General features: G+C 44.0%; 3 protein-coding genes across 4 annotated transcripts in view; 2 read left to right on the plus strand and 1 right to left on the minus strand.

Annotated features, from left to right (window-relative positions):
• Positions 1 to 7,907, plus strand: part of LOC125718449 (uncharacterized) — a 153,612-nt gene extending 145,705 nt beyond the window's left edge. The window contains exons 43-45 of the mRNA XM_048992305.1: positions 6,297 to 6,374; positions 6,513 to 6,674; positions 7,043 to 7,907. Of these exons, the coding sequence (XP_048848262.1) occupies positions 6,297 to 6,374; positions 6,513 to 6,674; positions 7,043 to 7,158 (356 nt within the window). The 3' untranslated portion in view covers positions 7,159 to 7,907. The remainder of the gene's footprint in view (positions 1 to 6,296; positions 6,375 to 6,512; positions 6,675 to 7,042) is intronic.
• A 95-nt stretch (positions 7,908 to 8,002) lies between these two features.
• Positions 8,003 to 11,967, minus strand: atp5pd (ATP synthase peripheral stalk subunit d). 2 transcript variants are annotated; one of them, XM_048990768.1, is made up of 7 exons: positions 11,949 to 11,967; positions 11,586 to 11,653; positions 10,607 to 10,739; positions 9,716 to 9,812; positions 8,890 to 8,961; positions 8,340 to 8,402; positions 8,003 to 8,206 (listed from the first exon to the last, which is right to left on the minus strand). In XM_048990768.1, the coding sequence occupies exons 3-7, from the start codon at positions 10,726 to 10,728 to the stop codon at positions 8,075 to 8,077; spliced, it is 486 nt and encodes a 161-aa protein (XP_048846725.1). In that variant the 5' UTR covers positions 10,729 to 10,739; positions 11,586 to 11,653; positions 11,949 to 11,967; the 3' UTR covers positions 8,003 to 8,074. The 2 variants fall into 2 exon arrangements, with proteins under 2 accessions (XP_048846725.1, XP_048846726.1); XM_048990769.1 differs by lacking the exons at positions 11,586 to 11,653; positions 11,949 to 11,967 and adding an exon at positions 11,400 to 11,534.
• A 79-nt stretch (positions 11,968 to 12,046) lies between these two features.
• kctd2 (potassium channel tetramerization domain containing 2) lies at positions 12,047 to 15,678 on the plus strand. The gene is made up of 6 exons (XM_048990748.1): positions 12,047 to 12,705; positions 13,157 to 13,265; positions 13,759 to 13,850; positions 14,167 to 14,262; positions 14,352 to 14,477; positions 15,251 to 15,678. The coding sequence occupies exons 1-6, from the start codon at positions 12,394 to 12,396 to the stop codon at positions 15,278 to 15,280; spliced, it is 765 nt and encodes a 254-aa protein (XP_048846705.1). The 5' UTR covers positions 12,047 to 12,393; the 3' UTR covers positions 15,281 to 15,678.
• The last annotated feature ends 282 nt before the right edge of the window (positions 15,679 to 15,960 follow it).

Raw genomic sequence — 15,960 nt, forward strand, 5'->3', positions numbered from 1 at the left:
AAAGATATATAGGCAATATCAGTAATATGCTACCAATGTGCTTAAACTCATATATGTTTTTGTTACACTGTTCCAGATTATGTGAGGCTTGTGGGTGGAGCTGATCGCTGCTCTGGGAGGCTGGAGGTGAAGTTCAATCAGTCCTGGGCTACAGTGTGTGATGGTAACTTTGACTGGCAGGATGCTGAAGTTGTCTGTAGGGAGCTGGACTGTGGGGCTCCTTCAGCTCTACACAAGGGGGCCCATTTTGGTGAAGGAGAAGGTCCCATCTGGTATAAAGACTTCAACTGTGAAGGAGAGGAATCCTTCCTCCATGAATGTCTCACCTCTGTTAGATCAGAACAGAACTGTACACAGAGCCATGCTGTGGGACTGACCTGTACAGGTGATTTTTAAAAATATATTTAGCTCTAGAATTCAAACTGTTAGTGTAAAATGATTTTAGGCATAGAGATATTATCTGGATTTCTGTATAAAATGTTTAATCACTGACTGACACGGTAAGATAAGAGTAACTTACATTACTGTATCTTTTTAACTATTTTTATAGAATTATTTCTTTGATGGAAAAACTATTTAAACTATACGATTATGAAATTAGCATAGTGGAGTCAGGTGTTTCAATCAATAGCTGCTTAATCTGCTTTGGCACCTAACTTTTGAGAGAACTCCGAATGCAGTTTCACAGTCTCAGCAGCATGTTGTCACGATGTTTGGGGTGGGAAACGGTGCCTTTAGGTTAGCAAAGTACGACAAAACAAAAAACATTGTAAGTAGAAGATTCACATTTAAAATGAGCAAATATGGTTAAGAGGGCCATCAAACGATAAATTTAATCGCAAACAACTGCAACATTCATTCGCATGTTGCAATACCAACAAAAAAAGTATATTGTTCGTGTATTTAGTATAGAAATTAAATTTTATTAACAATCTTTGTTCATACTATTCTCCCATTGGCTTATCGAAATGATTTTCGTACTATTACTACTACTGCCACCAGTATAATAATAATAATAATAATAATAATAATAATAATAATGTTATTAGTAGTAGTAGTAGCGGTTTTTTATTGTTTTATTGTTTCATCATATAATAATGCTACATATTGTATAAAATTTTTTGTTATTAAGCAATTTCATTCAGTAGGCTGTGGGGGGGGGGGGGGTGGGTAGTGATTCAAGCAAGACGCCTCAAAAATATAGAAGATCTGAAACCATTTTTTATGGAGGAAACGGCCAAAATTCCTCTGATATACGCTGATATACGCTGATCAGCTCATCACAAGTTGATAAATATTTTTTCTGTCAGACACCTTGATCGTTTAAAACATTTGTTCAGTTATAGGGCAACGTCAAATGTTGTGGGTTTTTTTCCATTATTAAATATGATTTCCTTTATTGTAACGAATTTACTCAAGGTCACTTCATAAGAAAAGTTTTTATAGGAAGCCAGATACTTCCAAGGAGTTCCAAAACTTTTTCTTAAGCTGTATGACCAGTCAATTTTGAAGACAAGAATTAATCTTATTTAATTATAAGTTATTGTAGTGATTAGAAAAATGTTAAATTAATTTATTTCAGTGTAAAATACAGGTGTCTCTCAGATGCCAGAGGTGAGTAGTTCAGGTCCAGAGAGTATAAGTCCAGACCAAGATTTTGTTCCAACTGTAGCTTATCGCAGTTTATGGACTATAAGTTATGCTGTTTTTATTTATATTTCATGCAGCGTCTCTAACATCTCTTTCTTTAGGACATGTTGATTTGAAGACAGTGGCTGGAGGCAGTCCCTGTGCTGGGCTGGTGCAGATATATCAATGGGGCAAGTGGTGGACCTCAGCAGGATTTAATACTGATCTGAAAAAAGTTGAAAATTCTATCAGAGTAATAGGCACACACCTGGGCTGTGGGTCCTTGGATTTCTTCCAACCATCAGAATATTCACCTTATTTTGAAAATATATTAGTAGGTGAAGATTTCTGTAATGGATCAGAATCTAAATTGACAGCGTGCAAAATAGACATTTTAAGCGAAATCAAGTTCCCTCCCCACAACTTCCACATGATAGTTTTCACAGGTAGGAATCAGATTACAAGATGCATCCCACACATTGAACTTTATCTGTTGAATACAGTTTTATTCATGTTTCCATGGAAACTTTCCTGGTCTTTGAAGTTTGTCTATTGATGGAGAAAAAAAGAAAGTCTTTGTTTCTATACTACAATGATTTTAATAAACCTTTATCATTGATTTGAAACTGTAATTATTAATGGTTGAATGCTAAAAATGTTTGGGGTGTGATAAATTAAGTCAAGTGAAATAACTGAGATTTATTCCATCTCAGGCCATCGAGGGATTCGGCTGATAGGAGGGAGTCACATGTGCTCTGGGAGAGTGGAGATTCAGCACGGAAGTACCTGGGGCTCAGTGTGTGACGCTGACCTTGACTGGCAGGACGCTGAGGTCGTCTGTAGATCACTAGGCTGTGGGGAACCTGCACAGCTGCTGGGGGGAGCTGCCTTTGGTCAAGGAGAGGGAGGGGTGTGGTCTGAGGAGTTTCAGTGTCAGGGAAACGAGTCCCATCTTGTGTTCTGTCCCAAGATGAGACATAACAGGACCTGCAGCCATGAGAATGATGTGGGCCTGGTGTGTTCTGGTAAGAGTGTCATCGCTCTGAGACGCCCTAACTGTCTTATTATTATTATTTGAGTGACATTTCAGGACTGAGTGACATTTCAGTGTCTCATCTTCCTTCTTTGCTCTCTCTCTCTATGCTGCTCCCAGGATACACAAGGTTCAGGCTGAATGATGGTCCTGACCACTGCTCTGGTAGAGTGGAGATGAGGTACAATGGAACATGGGGAACATTGTGTGATGCATCATGGGACATGAGAGCCGCCACTGTCCTGTGCCAGCAGCTGAAATGTGGGGGCGCTGTGGCTGCCCTGGGACAGGCCGGGTTTGGGGGGGGCACTGGGCCCATCTGGCCCGATGTCTTTCATTGTCAGGGGAATGAGACTCGCCTCTCCCAGTGTGCTGTGTCCCCATGGAGACGGGCAGCCTGTTCTCATGGACAGGATGCAGGAGTCGTCTGCTCTGGTGAGGACTGACAAGTCAGTTATGGTCCAGAGAGACACAGCAAATATTATTGTAAATAGCAATTAAACTCCACAGTATGGAGAATCTCCTATATTTTAAGGTCCTTAATCATCAGTCTTAATTTCTTTGACAGGTTCGTCCCTTTCATCCTCTTATGGGGGTGTCAGGCTGCTGTCTGGAGGGAGTGACTGTGAGGGCTGGGTGGAGGTTTACTACAACCAGACCTGGCAGAAGGTTCAACAAGAGTCCTGGAGCTCCATGGATGCATCTGTGGTCTGCAGACAGCTGGGCTGTGGCTCTGCAACAAATATCTACAGATCAAACCTGTCAAGGACAGGGGACAGTGACACGTGTGTGACAGGCTTTCACTGCTCAGGATCTGAGTCTCACCTGGGTAAATGCAGACCTCCACATGTCCTCAACTGCCGCCCCAGTGACCAGGTGTCCATGGTCTGCTCCAGTGAGTTTCTCCACATCAGTGGGGTCTGTGTCAGCAGGATGTGATCTGGCTGTTTCAGAGAGATACTTGTAACTGTTTAATTTGTGAATTCATGCTAGAAAAAAATTGACACCTAGATGTACTGACCTTTAGTTCACATGTGTGTGTTTCTCTTGATTCACAGCATGAATGTTGTCATGTGAGCTTCCTCAGTTGGTAGATCTTCCTTCCTCTCTTTGCCTTCTTTCCCAGACCACAGGTCCCTCAGGCTGGTGGGGGGAGGCAGTGACTGTGCAGGGAGGCTGGAGGTCTTCCACAGGGGCTCTTGGGGGACAGTGTGCCATGAGTCCTGGGCTCTGCCTGAGGCTCAGGTGGTGTGCAGGCAGCTCCGCTGTGGGACAGCCCTCAGTGGGCAGATCCCTGTACCCACTTACTTTGGCCCAGGGACTGGACCCATCTGGCTAAGCAAGCTGGGCTGTGTGGGGAACGAGTCGTCCCTGTGGGACTGTCCCTCAGTGGAGTGGGGGAGGAAGGATTGTGGGCACAAGCAGGATGTGGGTGTTGTGTGTTCAGGTAAAGCAGATCTAACTCTGTGTGAAACAGCATTCTGTCATTTTGAAGACAGGCAGTGTCCAGTGGTTTCTGTAAACACTGAACAATAATGGTTCACGTTCCTTGTGTGTCTTTCACCACAGAGCACAAGGAGCTGCGTCTGTCTGAAGGATGTTCTGGCCACACAGAGGTCTACTACAATGGTACCTGGGCAAGTGTGTGCTTTGATGGTCTGGAAAAGACAACAGTAGCTGTCATCTGTCGCCAGTTAGGCTGTGGAGATAAGGGGACAGTCACTAAGACCATGTCCAGGCTCAGTCCTGACCTCAAAGGGCTGGACTTTGGAAAATGTCGATCCCATGACACATTACTCTGGCAGTGTCCATCATCCTCCAAAGGGCCGAATGGCTGCTGGGAATCTGCCAGAACAAGCTGCTCAGGTGGAGCTAAATTCAGCCTCTTTACTGTTACTGTATGATAGTAAGTCCAACAAACTGTATGAGTGTTATTACTGAGAAATTGATGTTTTGTTTGTGGCATCTTGCCAATTCTTATAGATGCTGAAAAACTGAATTCTGCTTCAGACTTCATGACCTGCAAAACTCCTTCTGGTCAGAAATTGGGTACCAGTAAGTTAACTGCTGAAGAGATTTGAAAATTTGAAGGAAAGATGTAATTAAAAGCCTTTTAAAGTTTAAATTTGGAGTTCTGCTCGAAATAACCTCAGCTGTCTCCTGTGTCCCCACTAGACCGTCTGCCCCTGAGACTGACAGGGGGTACAGACACTTGCTCTGGGAGGGTGGAGGTGTATCACAGCGGCTCCTGGGGGACCATGTGTGACGACTCCTGGGACCTGCGTGACGCCATGGTGGTGTGCAGGCAGTTGGGCTGTGGGCCGGCTCTCAGGGCAGAAGGGGGCGGACGGTTCGGGAGGGGTGACGGCGCCATCTGGCTGGATGAGGTGAACTGCAAGGGCAGTGAGCTGCACCTGTGGCACTGCGCTTACTCACTGAAGCAGAGTGACTGCTCACACAGGCAGGACGCAGGGGTCACCTGTGCAGGTGAGGCCAGGAAGTACATTTCTGCATCCTCTCCTGGTTTTTGTAGTTATTAAATATGAGGCTAAAATACTTATTCTTCCCCTTAGCCTGACAGTAATAAACACCAACATCATTCCCGTAGGCGTCACAGAAATCACCCCCGATGTCACTGGACCTCCCACAGTTACTCAGATGCAAACAGGCCAGTCTGACCCAACAGTGTCCTCAGTGGTTCTTGGGCTTCTGCTCTCAGTACTTCTGCTGCTGGTGGTTAGACTGATCTACAGGAACTGGGTTCTGACAAGAGGTAGGACAGCGTGTGGGCAGGGATAGAATGGAATAGAATAGAATAGAACAGAATAGAATAGAACAGAATAGAATAGAACAGAATAGAATAGAATAGAATAGAATAGAATAGAATAGAATAGAATAGAATAGAATGACTTTACTGTTATTGAACATTTTCTTGCACAATGAAATTTGCATAGCAGTCCTTAGGATGTTCATGTATCTAGTCATGAAAAACATAGAAAACGCACATTTTTTAAAGAATGAAGCTGTGTTAATGTAAATAAATTGATGTGCATTGTTTTGAAAACATAAAAGAAAAGAAAAACAAGTTTCCATCACAGATAAAACCACAATGCAATGAAATGTAAAAAATTGATGTTTAATGTGCAACATTCTTTTATGGTGGTATATCTGTTTCCTTATCCTCTACAGAACTTGCTGAGAGTGAAAATAAACAGCTGTCTCCTGCCATCTATGAGGAAATAGACTGCAGGTTAACCGAAGTGGCAGAAAAGCCCAGTCAGAAGGGTGAGTGTAATGAAGTACTTATGATCACATCAGTACTCAGGATATCAGTACATTGTTCAGAGAGGAAAGGTCTCCACACTGCAGTCTGACTGTATATTTAGCTGAACATCCTATAACTGCAGCCAGGTAAAGATCTGCCAGGAATGTAAAAGTGTCACTAACCCTTCTTCTGGTGTCAGGGAGAGACCTTCCAGATGAGCTGCCCTCAGGGTATGAAGATGTGGGGGAAGCTGAAGGGGTCAGTCTCTTAGGTAATGATGATGAGGACATCTTAGAAAAGATTTTTGGGATCAATAAAAAATTTGCAAACAGGCACTGATGTGATGACTCTCGTGTTTTTTATATTTAGAGAAGACGATCACTGGTGACGACCCAGAAAACCATGATGACCATGTTTGTGAGAAAGAGACTCCAACAAAGTTGATAGGTGAGATTTTCTCAACTCAGCAATACCAGGTTTCCCTTCTTAAAAGGTTTATGCTAGACTTCCCTCCTCTTCCAGGATGTCTGAAACATTTATCTTAGAAATTTCATTCACCTCCTTGCCTTGACTTTTTTGTTGTAGGGGTAGATACCCTGGAGTACCACAATGACAGCCCAGCAGGTCAAACTCCTGTCTATGATGATGTCACTGACAGCCAGACCAATGACTATGATGATGTCACTGACAGCCAGACCAATGACTATGATGACGTCTCTGTGCAGCATCACCCTGACTCTCAGCCAGGTGAGCGGCTCTAAAGGGATCAGCTGGTCACTTTACTCCAATCAGACTGAGTTTGATATCTCAGCCCAGGCCTTCAGTTATACTGACTGATTATACAGACTAATACTGATTACACTGTCCGTAGTTATACGGACTGATTATTATTACTAAACATAGAATTATGAATATCTCAAGTGTGACACTATAACAAGTATTTTACTTACTGCTAGGATACATATTGTTTTTCTTATGGAACAAAAAGAGTATTTTTGAAATATTATACATAATATAAATGAAACATGACGTCATGCTGCCTCTTCCTCAGTCAGCAATCGCAGCTACATACACATTCAGCCAAAGGTCTGTGTGTCTGTGTGCCTCTCTGACAGATCTCCGCCACAGTCACCCTGTCGGACACATGACTGAGCTGTCGTTCACCCAAGAAGGGGGGCTGCCTAATGATGACATCACTAACTATGATGATGTGGGGGAGGGGCTTCTGTGAGAGGGAGGGGTCTGGGGAAGGGGCAGCTCGGTATCAATAGACAGAAAAGGCCTAAACATTTCAGGACATTGCATCCTGCCCTTGAATGCATTTGCTCAGAGATGCAGTACATTTAAAGATGGGTACTTGTGCTATTTTGTTTTCTGTGTGAAGAAAACTGTTGGTGCTGAGAAAATCTAAGGTATGTGCATCAACTTTCACATTTTTATACTGCAGTCTCGTGTTGTATATTGAAAATCGGCATTATCAATACCCATAAATTTTCCATTACCGATGTTTTTGACTTTTAAATGTATAGTAGCGCAAACCACGCTTGACCACAAGATGGCAGCAAACAACTCATTTCCTAGTAGCCTCTTCCCTCACGAAAGCACGATTTTTCATCACATTGTCTCACTTTACTGTAATTATAAATGTAACATTCACTCATTCATCAAGCAAACTTCATAAATTCAGACTTAAATTTGAATTCTTAATCTATTCATGTGTTTACATATGTACACTTAATTACACATAGAACATAAAATAACCAGACAGTCCAACGAATGGCAATACTGACACTGTATTAATCCCCGTGGAGAAATTCTCCTTTTGCTTTACCCCATCTTGCTCTCCATGAGACACACACACACACACACACACACACACACATATACAGCACCCCTGGAGCTGGGGGTTTTGCTCAAGGACCCACGGACAATTAACTATCGTGCTGAGGACAGGGGCTCGAACCAGCGACCTCCCAATCACAGACATTGAGCCACACAAATTGATATGGAGGCTATTTTTTCTTGTGCCCGGCAAGGTGTGTGTATAGGGAAATTAAAATGGGGTCGACACAGAGTAAACTGTACAGTACGTTTATTGAGAAACATGATCAGATAGACTAGCGTGCCGCAAACCGGACCAGACCCAATCAGAGCTCCGAAATGGGCTTATGTGGCCAGTACGGGTGCTTCTCCTTATCCAGTTTGGTCTCTGGGAACATCTCATTCAGGTCTTCGATGGTCATCTGGTCATAGGGGATCATGCTCCTGAACTTCTCAAGCTGAGGAATTAGGAATAGTGGTGAGAGAGATTGGGGCTGTTACTGAGGCTGCAGACGCAGGGAGACTGTTATAGATCATACTGCCCCCAACATCTGGACACAAGCTGCCCACTCAGAGAGAGGCCACACTCACCTCCTGCTCATACTGGCCGATGCGAGCCTTGGAGGCCTCAATGTAGGCTACAGCATTCTTGTTCTGTGGAAAGAGAAACTGAACATGTATACACCCATACTCTGGAAGGCTTATTCTACACTGCACTGTCAGTGGCAACGTAGAATCGGGTGCAAGACGATGTAGAGCAGTCCACCATGCACTGGTACCAAATTAGCACCAGCTAATATAGCAGCCCTCCATGCACTGCTACCAAATTAGCACCTGCTAATACAGCAGCCCTCCATGCACTGCTACCAAATTAGCACCTGCTAATACAGCAGCCCTCCATGCACTGCTACCAAATTAGCACCTGCTAATATAGCAGCCGTCCATGCACTGCTACCAAATTAGCACCTGCTAATACAGCATCCCTCCATGCACTGGTACCAAATTAGCATCAGCTAATAGAACAGCCCTCCAAGCACTGCCACCACATTAGCGTCAGTTAATACAGCAGTCCTCCATGCACTGCCACCATATAAGCAAGAGCTAGTACAGAGGTCCTCCACTTGGCAGCTACTTCACTCACTGCTTCCTGCTCCTGGTTGTTGATAGTGGCAGTCTGCGTGTCCACAGGCTCGGGCACCTTCAGAACGCCAAACTGCGGAGGAGGGGAAGCAAAACACATAAGCCAGGAAACACACCCTTAGCCCAAAGACTGGCTCCCCAATATAAGCCCGGAGGTGGAAAAAACGTCTGCAAAGTTTCATTGGTATGAAATTTGACAAACTCCAGGGTTATGGCGACCGTGCACGTTCCCCACTTTGCTCCCCGACTTTGGAACTCCCTCCCTACTGCTATTCGTCTGTCGATCTCCGTCTCAGATTTCAAAATCAACTTAAATGCCTTTTTATTTGCTGAAGCGTATAACATTCTCTATTCATAATATTCTGTCGTTTTCTTATTTTACTGTATTCTATGTTCTATGTCTTTGAGATCTTGAAAACTGCTATTTAAATAAAATGTATTATTATTATTATTATGAATGAGCTTCAAACTAATTTTTTGATGAGTCTCAGAGGGACACACATGACAGATCTCCCAAGTTGTCATCTTTCCAGCTCTCATGTATTACTGCACTCAAGTTGGTGCTCTTAATCTGCTCCAAACTAAGGAAGGTCCTGCCTCATCACCTGGACTAGGCAGACCTAGTGGCCTGTAGTACGAAGCGGGATTACTGCCTTATCGGGGTAACTTTTCAAATTTAAGGCACTACAGTTTAAATGGACTTCATATTGGTTCACTTGCATTTTGCCCAGACTACCTTAAATCCGACAAGTTACCCCGATAAGCCAGTAACCCCGCTTCGTAGTACAGGCCCCAGAAGCCAAATAGGAAATGGGATTTGGACTCACCTTCTTCTCAAACTCATCCACCATGCCAGCTTTCGCCACCATAGTCCGGTAGTAGTTCCAGTCAATCACAGCCGGCTTCTCAGGGAGAGAGGCTAACCTGCAACAGTCCCACAGCTGAGGTTACACAATTGGTCCTAATTTCTCTTTCTTTTTTTTTTCACAATTTTTAAATTTGCTCAAATGTCAGAAATGATTGTTAGTTTACAGTGTTGCATTTTGAGATACACTGCTGCAATGTTTGAATTTTCTGTTATGTCTACTGTTAAAAAACTGGGCTCTTAGCGTCTTACAAAGACTTGAGAGGTACACCTTACTGAAGTCGTTTACTTGTCTACACATGGTACCCGAACAAGTGGTGTTCTTTGTAAATATAACACTGAGGCTAACAGATGCTCAGACCAGCTTTCCAAAAGAATATCTTACAGAAGGTAGAATTAATTAAGAACATTTCGGGAAACATGCTGGCACGTTAGGAGATAGCGTAAGGTAGAGCTTACAAACGACATAGAGTTAAGAAGGCTTTGAGGAACCTGGTCCTGATCCTTAATTTGGCCGTGACAGTGATGCTACTCTCCACGTGAAGACAGACATCAGAGACACGTTGTGTCACATTTTCATATGCAAATTCTACACACTTGCAGAGCAACAAGAACAGCTCAGTTGTAACAGATGTTCTTAAAACTGCCTATACTGCTCATCTGAGCCAAAAATCAGGATTTTAAAACCTAATTTTCAGTGACTGGTTTTAGATTACTGTATATGATCTTCATATAGGTAGTCTAAGGTCTGATAAGCATATAATTGCGTGTTAAAATGTAAGACGGTGCTGCAGTTTCCTAGTCCTGTTGCCCCAGCATGACTCATACACACAGAGCCAAGCAGCAGACTCACTTGGCAGCGATGGCATCACTGCGTGTCTTCAGGTTGTTGAACATGGTCCTCTGGTTGGGGGGTACCCTCTCGGCGAAGGCCATCCAATCGATGGCTTTCAGTGCTGCTCGGCGACCAGACATCTTTCCTGAGCCTGACAGAAACAAATGCGGAGGGTTACATAATTAAAGAACACAAAGCAAATAGGCAATTAAGGCCACAACCATTGACCTTGCGAGTTGCTAGGCTAAATCGCAGTGAGAGGTACAATGTCCATTAAAAAACAGAATTCAAGGTTGGCTAACGCAGTGACAAACCAACTCGTCACGTTAGCTCACTTGTGCCTTTCAATCGGTCAAACATGGGGACAGATTACATGTTCTTCAGATTTTTTGAAAAATCATTTAGACCTATAGCCAAGTCATAAACCCGTCACATGTTTGCAGCAAATGGAATTTACATCCCATTCATATGCAATACATAGTTTCACATGCAATACAAATTTCACAGAAAAAAATCCCAGATCCTCCTCATAAAAAAAAAAAAAACGATGCCTTATTCGTGGACTTAATAAAACGTACACGAATCTATCGTTTAACATTATACACCGAACGTTGCGACCCGATATACTTTTCACACAGTATGCAACCCCCTTAGCGAGGGTAAGCTTAGGCCCTAACTTGAAGTTGAACGACATACCATACTAAGTACTTGGAAACACCAGCCACATACTCGAAGTATTAAATTAATGAAACTATCCAGTGGTAGAATACTTTGTGATGGGAAGTTAATTCTGCTAATAGTTTCATTCTGCCTTGGGGCTGACAAGCATTCAGCGGAGAAAGCGCAAGGTCAGAGTAGCAACATCGACTCCTGAAAAAACACCTCAATGAATGCTCACGACAGTCAGTTAATGAAACATAATTATTCTCTTTGCAAGTAATTAAATGGAGACGCCGCTTAAACGTATTACATAAAACACAACCTTAGTAGGACTTACTTGACGAAGACAGCAGCCCTCTAGCCGGACGCGCGGATTGAACCGGAAGCGGAAGTGACGGTAAATTTCTGCCGCAACATAAATGGCAGATATAAAGTGAGGCTTAAAACACTATATTATATCTGAAAAACAATTAATCATTCGTTTACGTTGCCAATGAACTCCTAAATATTCTACATTTGAGTTTGTTTTGTTTAAATTTCCACTCGGCATTAGCCACAGAATTAAGAAATATCCTCTTGACACGGAAGAAAAAAGTTCCAGCGTGTTGGGTTAACGCTATAGGAATATTAGGACTACCTAGCTTTCTAGGTATTATTATTATATTTTTTTAGCATTCGTGAAAAATAAATATCCACGTACATTTCTAGATGCCCGGATAATGCATGTATTTAAAATAAAATTCCATCCGAGTAGCTTTTGGGGTGCAGCCAGCACGATAGCCATCCCCAACCCGGAAGTCCTGCCTCCTGTTGTATTTTCGTGTTTTATCAGTTACCCAGCTAGCTAAAGGAGGCAGAGCCTGTCAAGGCGACTACATATATCTGTGCATTGGCGAAAAATGGATGTTGGTTACGGGTTGGCTTGTGCGCAGTGGTCAAACGCGTAGTAGGACAACCGCAGCGCCCGTCGCGGTCTTATAAATAAGCGAGTGCAGGGATCAGAGCAGCAGCTCCGGAGCCGGAGCCCTCTGGCTTTCTGTGGACACATCGGACCTGCGTGTGGCTACGTCGCTTCGGCCAGGCAGATACGGGAGGGACGTCAGGTTAAAATAATAATTTGAATAACTGTGGCAGATCTTCATATCATGGAACCGAGCGGTACCGCTACTATAGAACAGACGGAGCCGCGATCGGTTAGGCTCGCCTCGCCCACTCTCACGGTCCCGCCGCGGAGCGCTTTGTCCAGCCCGGGGCTGTCGACGCGTCCGATGTTCGTCTTCCCCCTGAGGAGCAGCCCAAGTTCCCCTTCGGAGCAGCTGGAGAAGCCGGGCTCCAGATGGGTACGGCTCAATGTCGGCGGAACCTACTTCGTCACCACAAAGCAGACGCTGTGCAGAGACCCGAAATCCTTCCTGTACCGGCTTTGCCAAGACGATCCCGATCTTGTTTCAGACAAGGTAAGTTACACTGTGACTATTGTGCACTACTGCTGAAGTGGGAGTTCACCGGGATAACATGCTTGGTATCCAGCTGTTTGATAACGGTCCACCACACTAACCCGATCAGTAAAAGTAATCGATTGGCAGTTTGTCTATTATACTGTATTCAAGCGCTGTGTATTATAATTTGAACCCGTTTCAGTTCGGATTCAGTAGGATTCATGCACGATATGACAACTAGATTTCTGTTTTCTGATAAGTATCTAAGATTGACACTATTTGATAATAAAGCAGGAATGCTTTAATACCTACAGAGACTTTTTTTGCTTGTTAGTGTAGTTAACCTTTAACCTGTGATATCCTAAACTGTATTCATCTGATCTCTGATTCATTGCTGACTTAAAATCCCACTAAATGAATGTTTTTCATTTTCTATGACCCCTCCCTGCTGCCCGGGCTTGTTTTGCAGGATGAAACGGGGGCCTACCTAATCGACAGGGACCCCACTTACTTTGGCCCTATTCTGAACTACTTGCGTCATGGCAAGCTCATTATAAACAAGGATCTGGCTGAAGAAGGTATGCAAGGTGCTGAAGGGCTTGTGCCTTAAGGGGAAGAGGGCTGGTCACTGGGTTAAACCTGGGTCCTGTAATACAGCTGTTTAAGTATGTGGATCATGGGAAAAGTGGCATCAGATTTTTATTATTTTTTGTAAATATACAGTAAAATATGGTGCTGTGATTAGCACTGTTGCCTTACACCTCTGGAACCTGGGTTCCAGTCTCCTCCACGGGAGTCTGCATGTTCCCTCCATGTCGTCGTGGGGTTTCCTGTGGGTACTCCGGTTTCTCCACCAACGGGAGTTACCAAATTGCCCATAGATGTACAAGTGACACCTGAAAAGTGTAGAAGTAGCCAAGTTTGCCGTGTACAGTTTTAGGGGTACAAGTTGTCAACCCGTGGAGAATATAAATACACTATTTATTTTTGCTGGATTATGGATGGCTGGAGATGTGACCTTGTGTTTCCTGCCGCCTGACCTCTTCCCGTTGGTCTCCCTGCGTATCACAGGTGTTTTGGAGGAGGCAGAGTTCTACAACATCGCGTCTCTGGTGCGGCTGGTCAAGGAGAGGATAAGAGACAATGAGAACAGGACATCACAAGTGAGCGCGATGAACATCCTGTGTTTATCGCTAACAGCACACACCCTGTTTGAGCGCGAACAAATAGGAAACCACAGTCATGGGGGGGGGGGGGGACAGATATCGCAAGCTTATATATATCACTCACAGAATGGTCTTGGAAGTATTTGCTTTCAGTTTATATGCTTCTGTAGCAGATTGTAAAGTATCTTAAAGTTAATCATTCCAGGGATGGGAGCATGAGGACTTCATCTCTGTGTTTTGTAACGGTTGTCTTGCTTTTATGGTATACGTCATGTGTGCAGAGTAACACTAGCCTGTGTCACATGATCCTCAGGGTCCAGTGAAGCATGTGTACCGGGTCCTGCAGTGCCAGGAGGAGGAACTTACACAGATGGTCTCTACCATGTCAGATGGCTGGAAGTTCGAGCAGGTAAATTCCCATGTTACCTAGAAGTCATCTCCTCCTCCCTGAGAGCTCACTCTGGAATTGACCCTCTTGATCTCGTCTTCCGACCTCAGCTTATTAGCATCGGCTCCTCCTACAACTACGGCAATGAAGACCAAGCGGAGTTCCTCTGCGTGGTGTCCCGGGAGTTGAACAATTCCACCAACGGCCTTGTGATTGAGCCCACCGAGAAAGCTAAGGTGAGACATGCTCTCCTCAGTCCCCAGATGATACCCCCATCCTCAGTCCTCAATACAGCAACGATTGGCCATCGACCGATGGTTAAAAACAAGCCGATTTTTACGGCTTATAATTGCCTTTAAAACGGGGATCCATATTGCTATGCACACCCACGTCCTACACAGAATAATGACTGCTGGTGGAATTATTTTAACGTTGTTAGAAATGCATTTTGCAAACATTACGCTGCTAAAATTTCATGAGGAGGACCGACCAATGAACATTTCAGCACAACAAATTTGATAGCTCACCTAAAGGTGAGACAGTGAAGAGTTTGAAGAGTTTCTGAAAAACAAATCTATTCCAGTAAAGAAGGCTGCAGTACTGCCGAATAATGCTAGTTACTCTGGGATTTTTGTATGTTGGTGTGTTTTTTTTTTTTTTTTTTTTTTTAATATTTTTGGAATGTCATTATTTATTTGGGAGAAGTGTCTCTTTAAACTTATTTGAGCAGAACCTCCCAAACAATCAATATCTGTGTCAGATTTCAAAATAGTCAGCTATCGGTATCGGGCAGAAATCTCCTGATCGGTGCATCACTAGTAATCGTGTGTGTGTGTGTTTATGTCATGCGTGCCAATTTGGTGTGGCTAGATGCAGCTAGATGGTGCTAATTCCCCCGCCCATAAAAGATAATGTCCCTTAATATGAAACCAGGGTGTGAGATAAGTGATCTGTCTTTGTATCTGTCGGTTAACTTCCCGTCTTTCCACATCCTCGTGCTCCGCAACAGATCCTTCAGGAAAGAGGGTCGAGGATGTGAGAAGCAGTTGCTGTTGGAAGCTTCCTAACATGTACATCGCCACCCCCTCCAACTCGCCAGATATGCCAACATCTCACCGTTGTCCTCCTGGCCACTCCTGTGCTTTTTTTTTTAAAAATTTTATTTATTCTATTTTTTTTTTTTATTAAATTTTGGGACACATATCCACAGCTGCCTCTAGGGGGCGGAATCCCACCTCACTCCAGGACACCTGCTCCTTTTTTGCTGGCAGGGCTCAGTATGGATATTGAGATCCCAGTTGTTAAGCTGGGCTCAGTGACCAAATGGAAAAGAGGCAATCGGTTGTTGTTTTTATGGAAAGAAGCGTGTCGATGTCTGGCGCTGGCCGTTACTCGGTGATTTATTGAAGAGACGGGACAGACAAGGTCCTTCCTGACTTTCCCAGTGCCATCTCTGCCTTTCTGCGCTTGGTCATGAGGAGGCACCTCGTAACCATCATCTACAACATGGGTGGGAAACGTTTCCAATTCTCACATACAAGGGCTGGAGATTTGCTCATCTTATTTCTCACACCGAAGAAGATACTCGGCAACCAATCAAAGCAAAGGCTGCAGCTGTCGCCCAGCCTGCTCTCTTCCCTCATTGGCTGAGTCATGCATCTATCATCCCGTTGTCTTGGAAATGGTGCGGCCTGTCTTGAGCGTAAATGCTAATTCTGC

Source organism: Brienomyrus brachyistius, chromosome 22, assembly GCF_023856365.1.
Source record: "Brienomyrus brachyistius isolate T26 chromosome 22, BBRACH_0.4, whole genome shotgun sequence".
In the NCBI taxonomy this organism is placed as follows: domain Eukaryota; kingdom Metazoa; phylum Chordata; class Actinopteri; order Osteoglossiformes; family Mormyridae; genus Brienomyrus; species Brienomyrus brachyistius.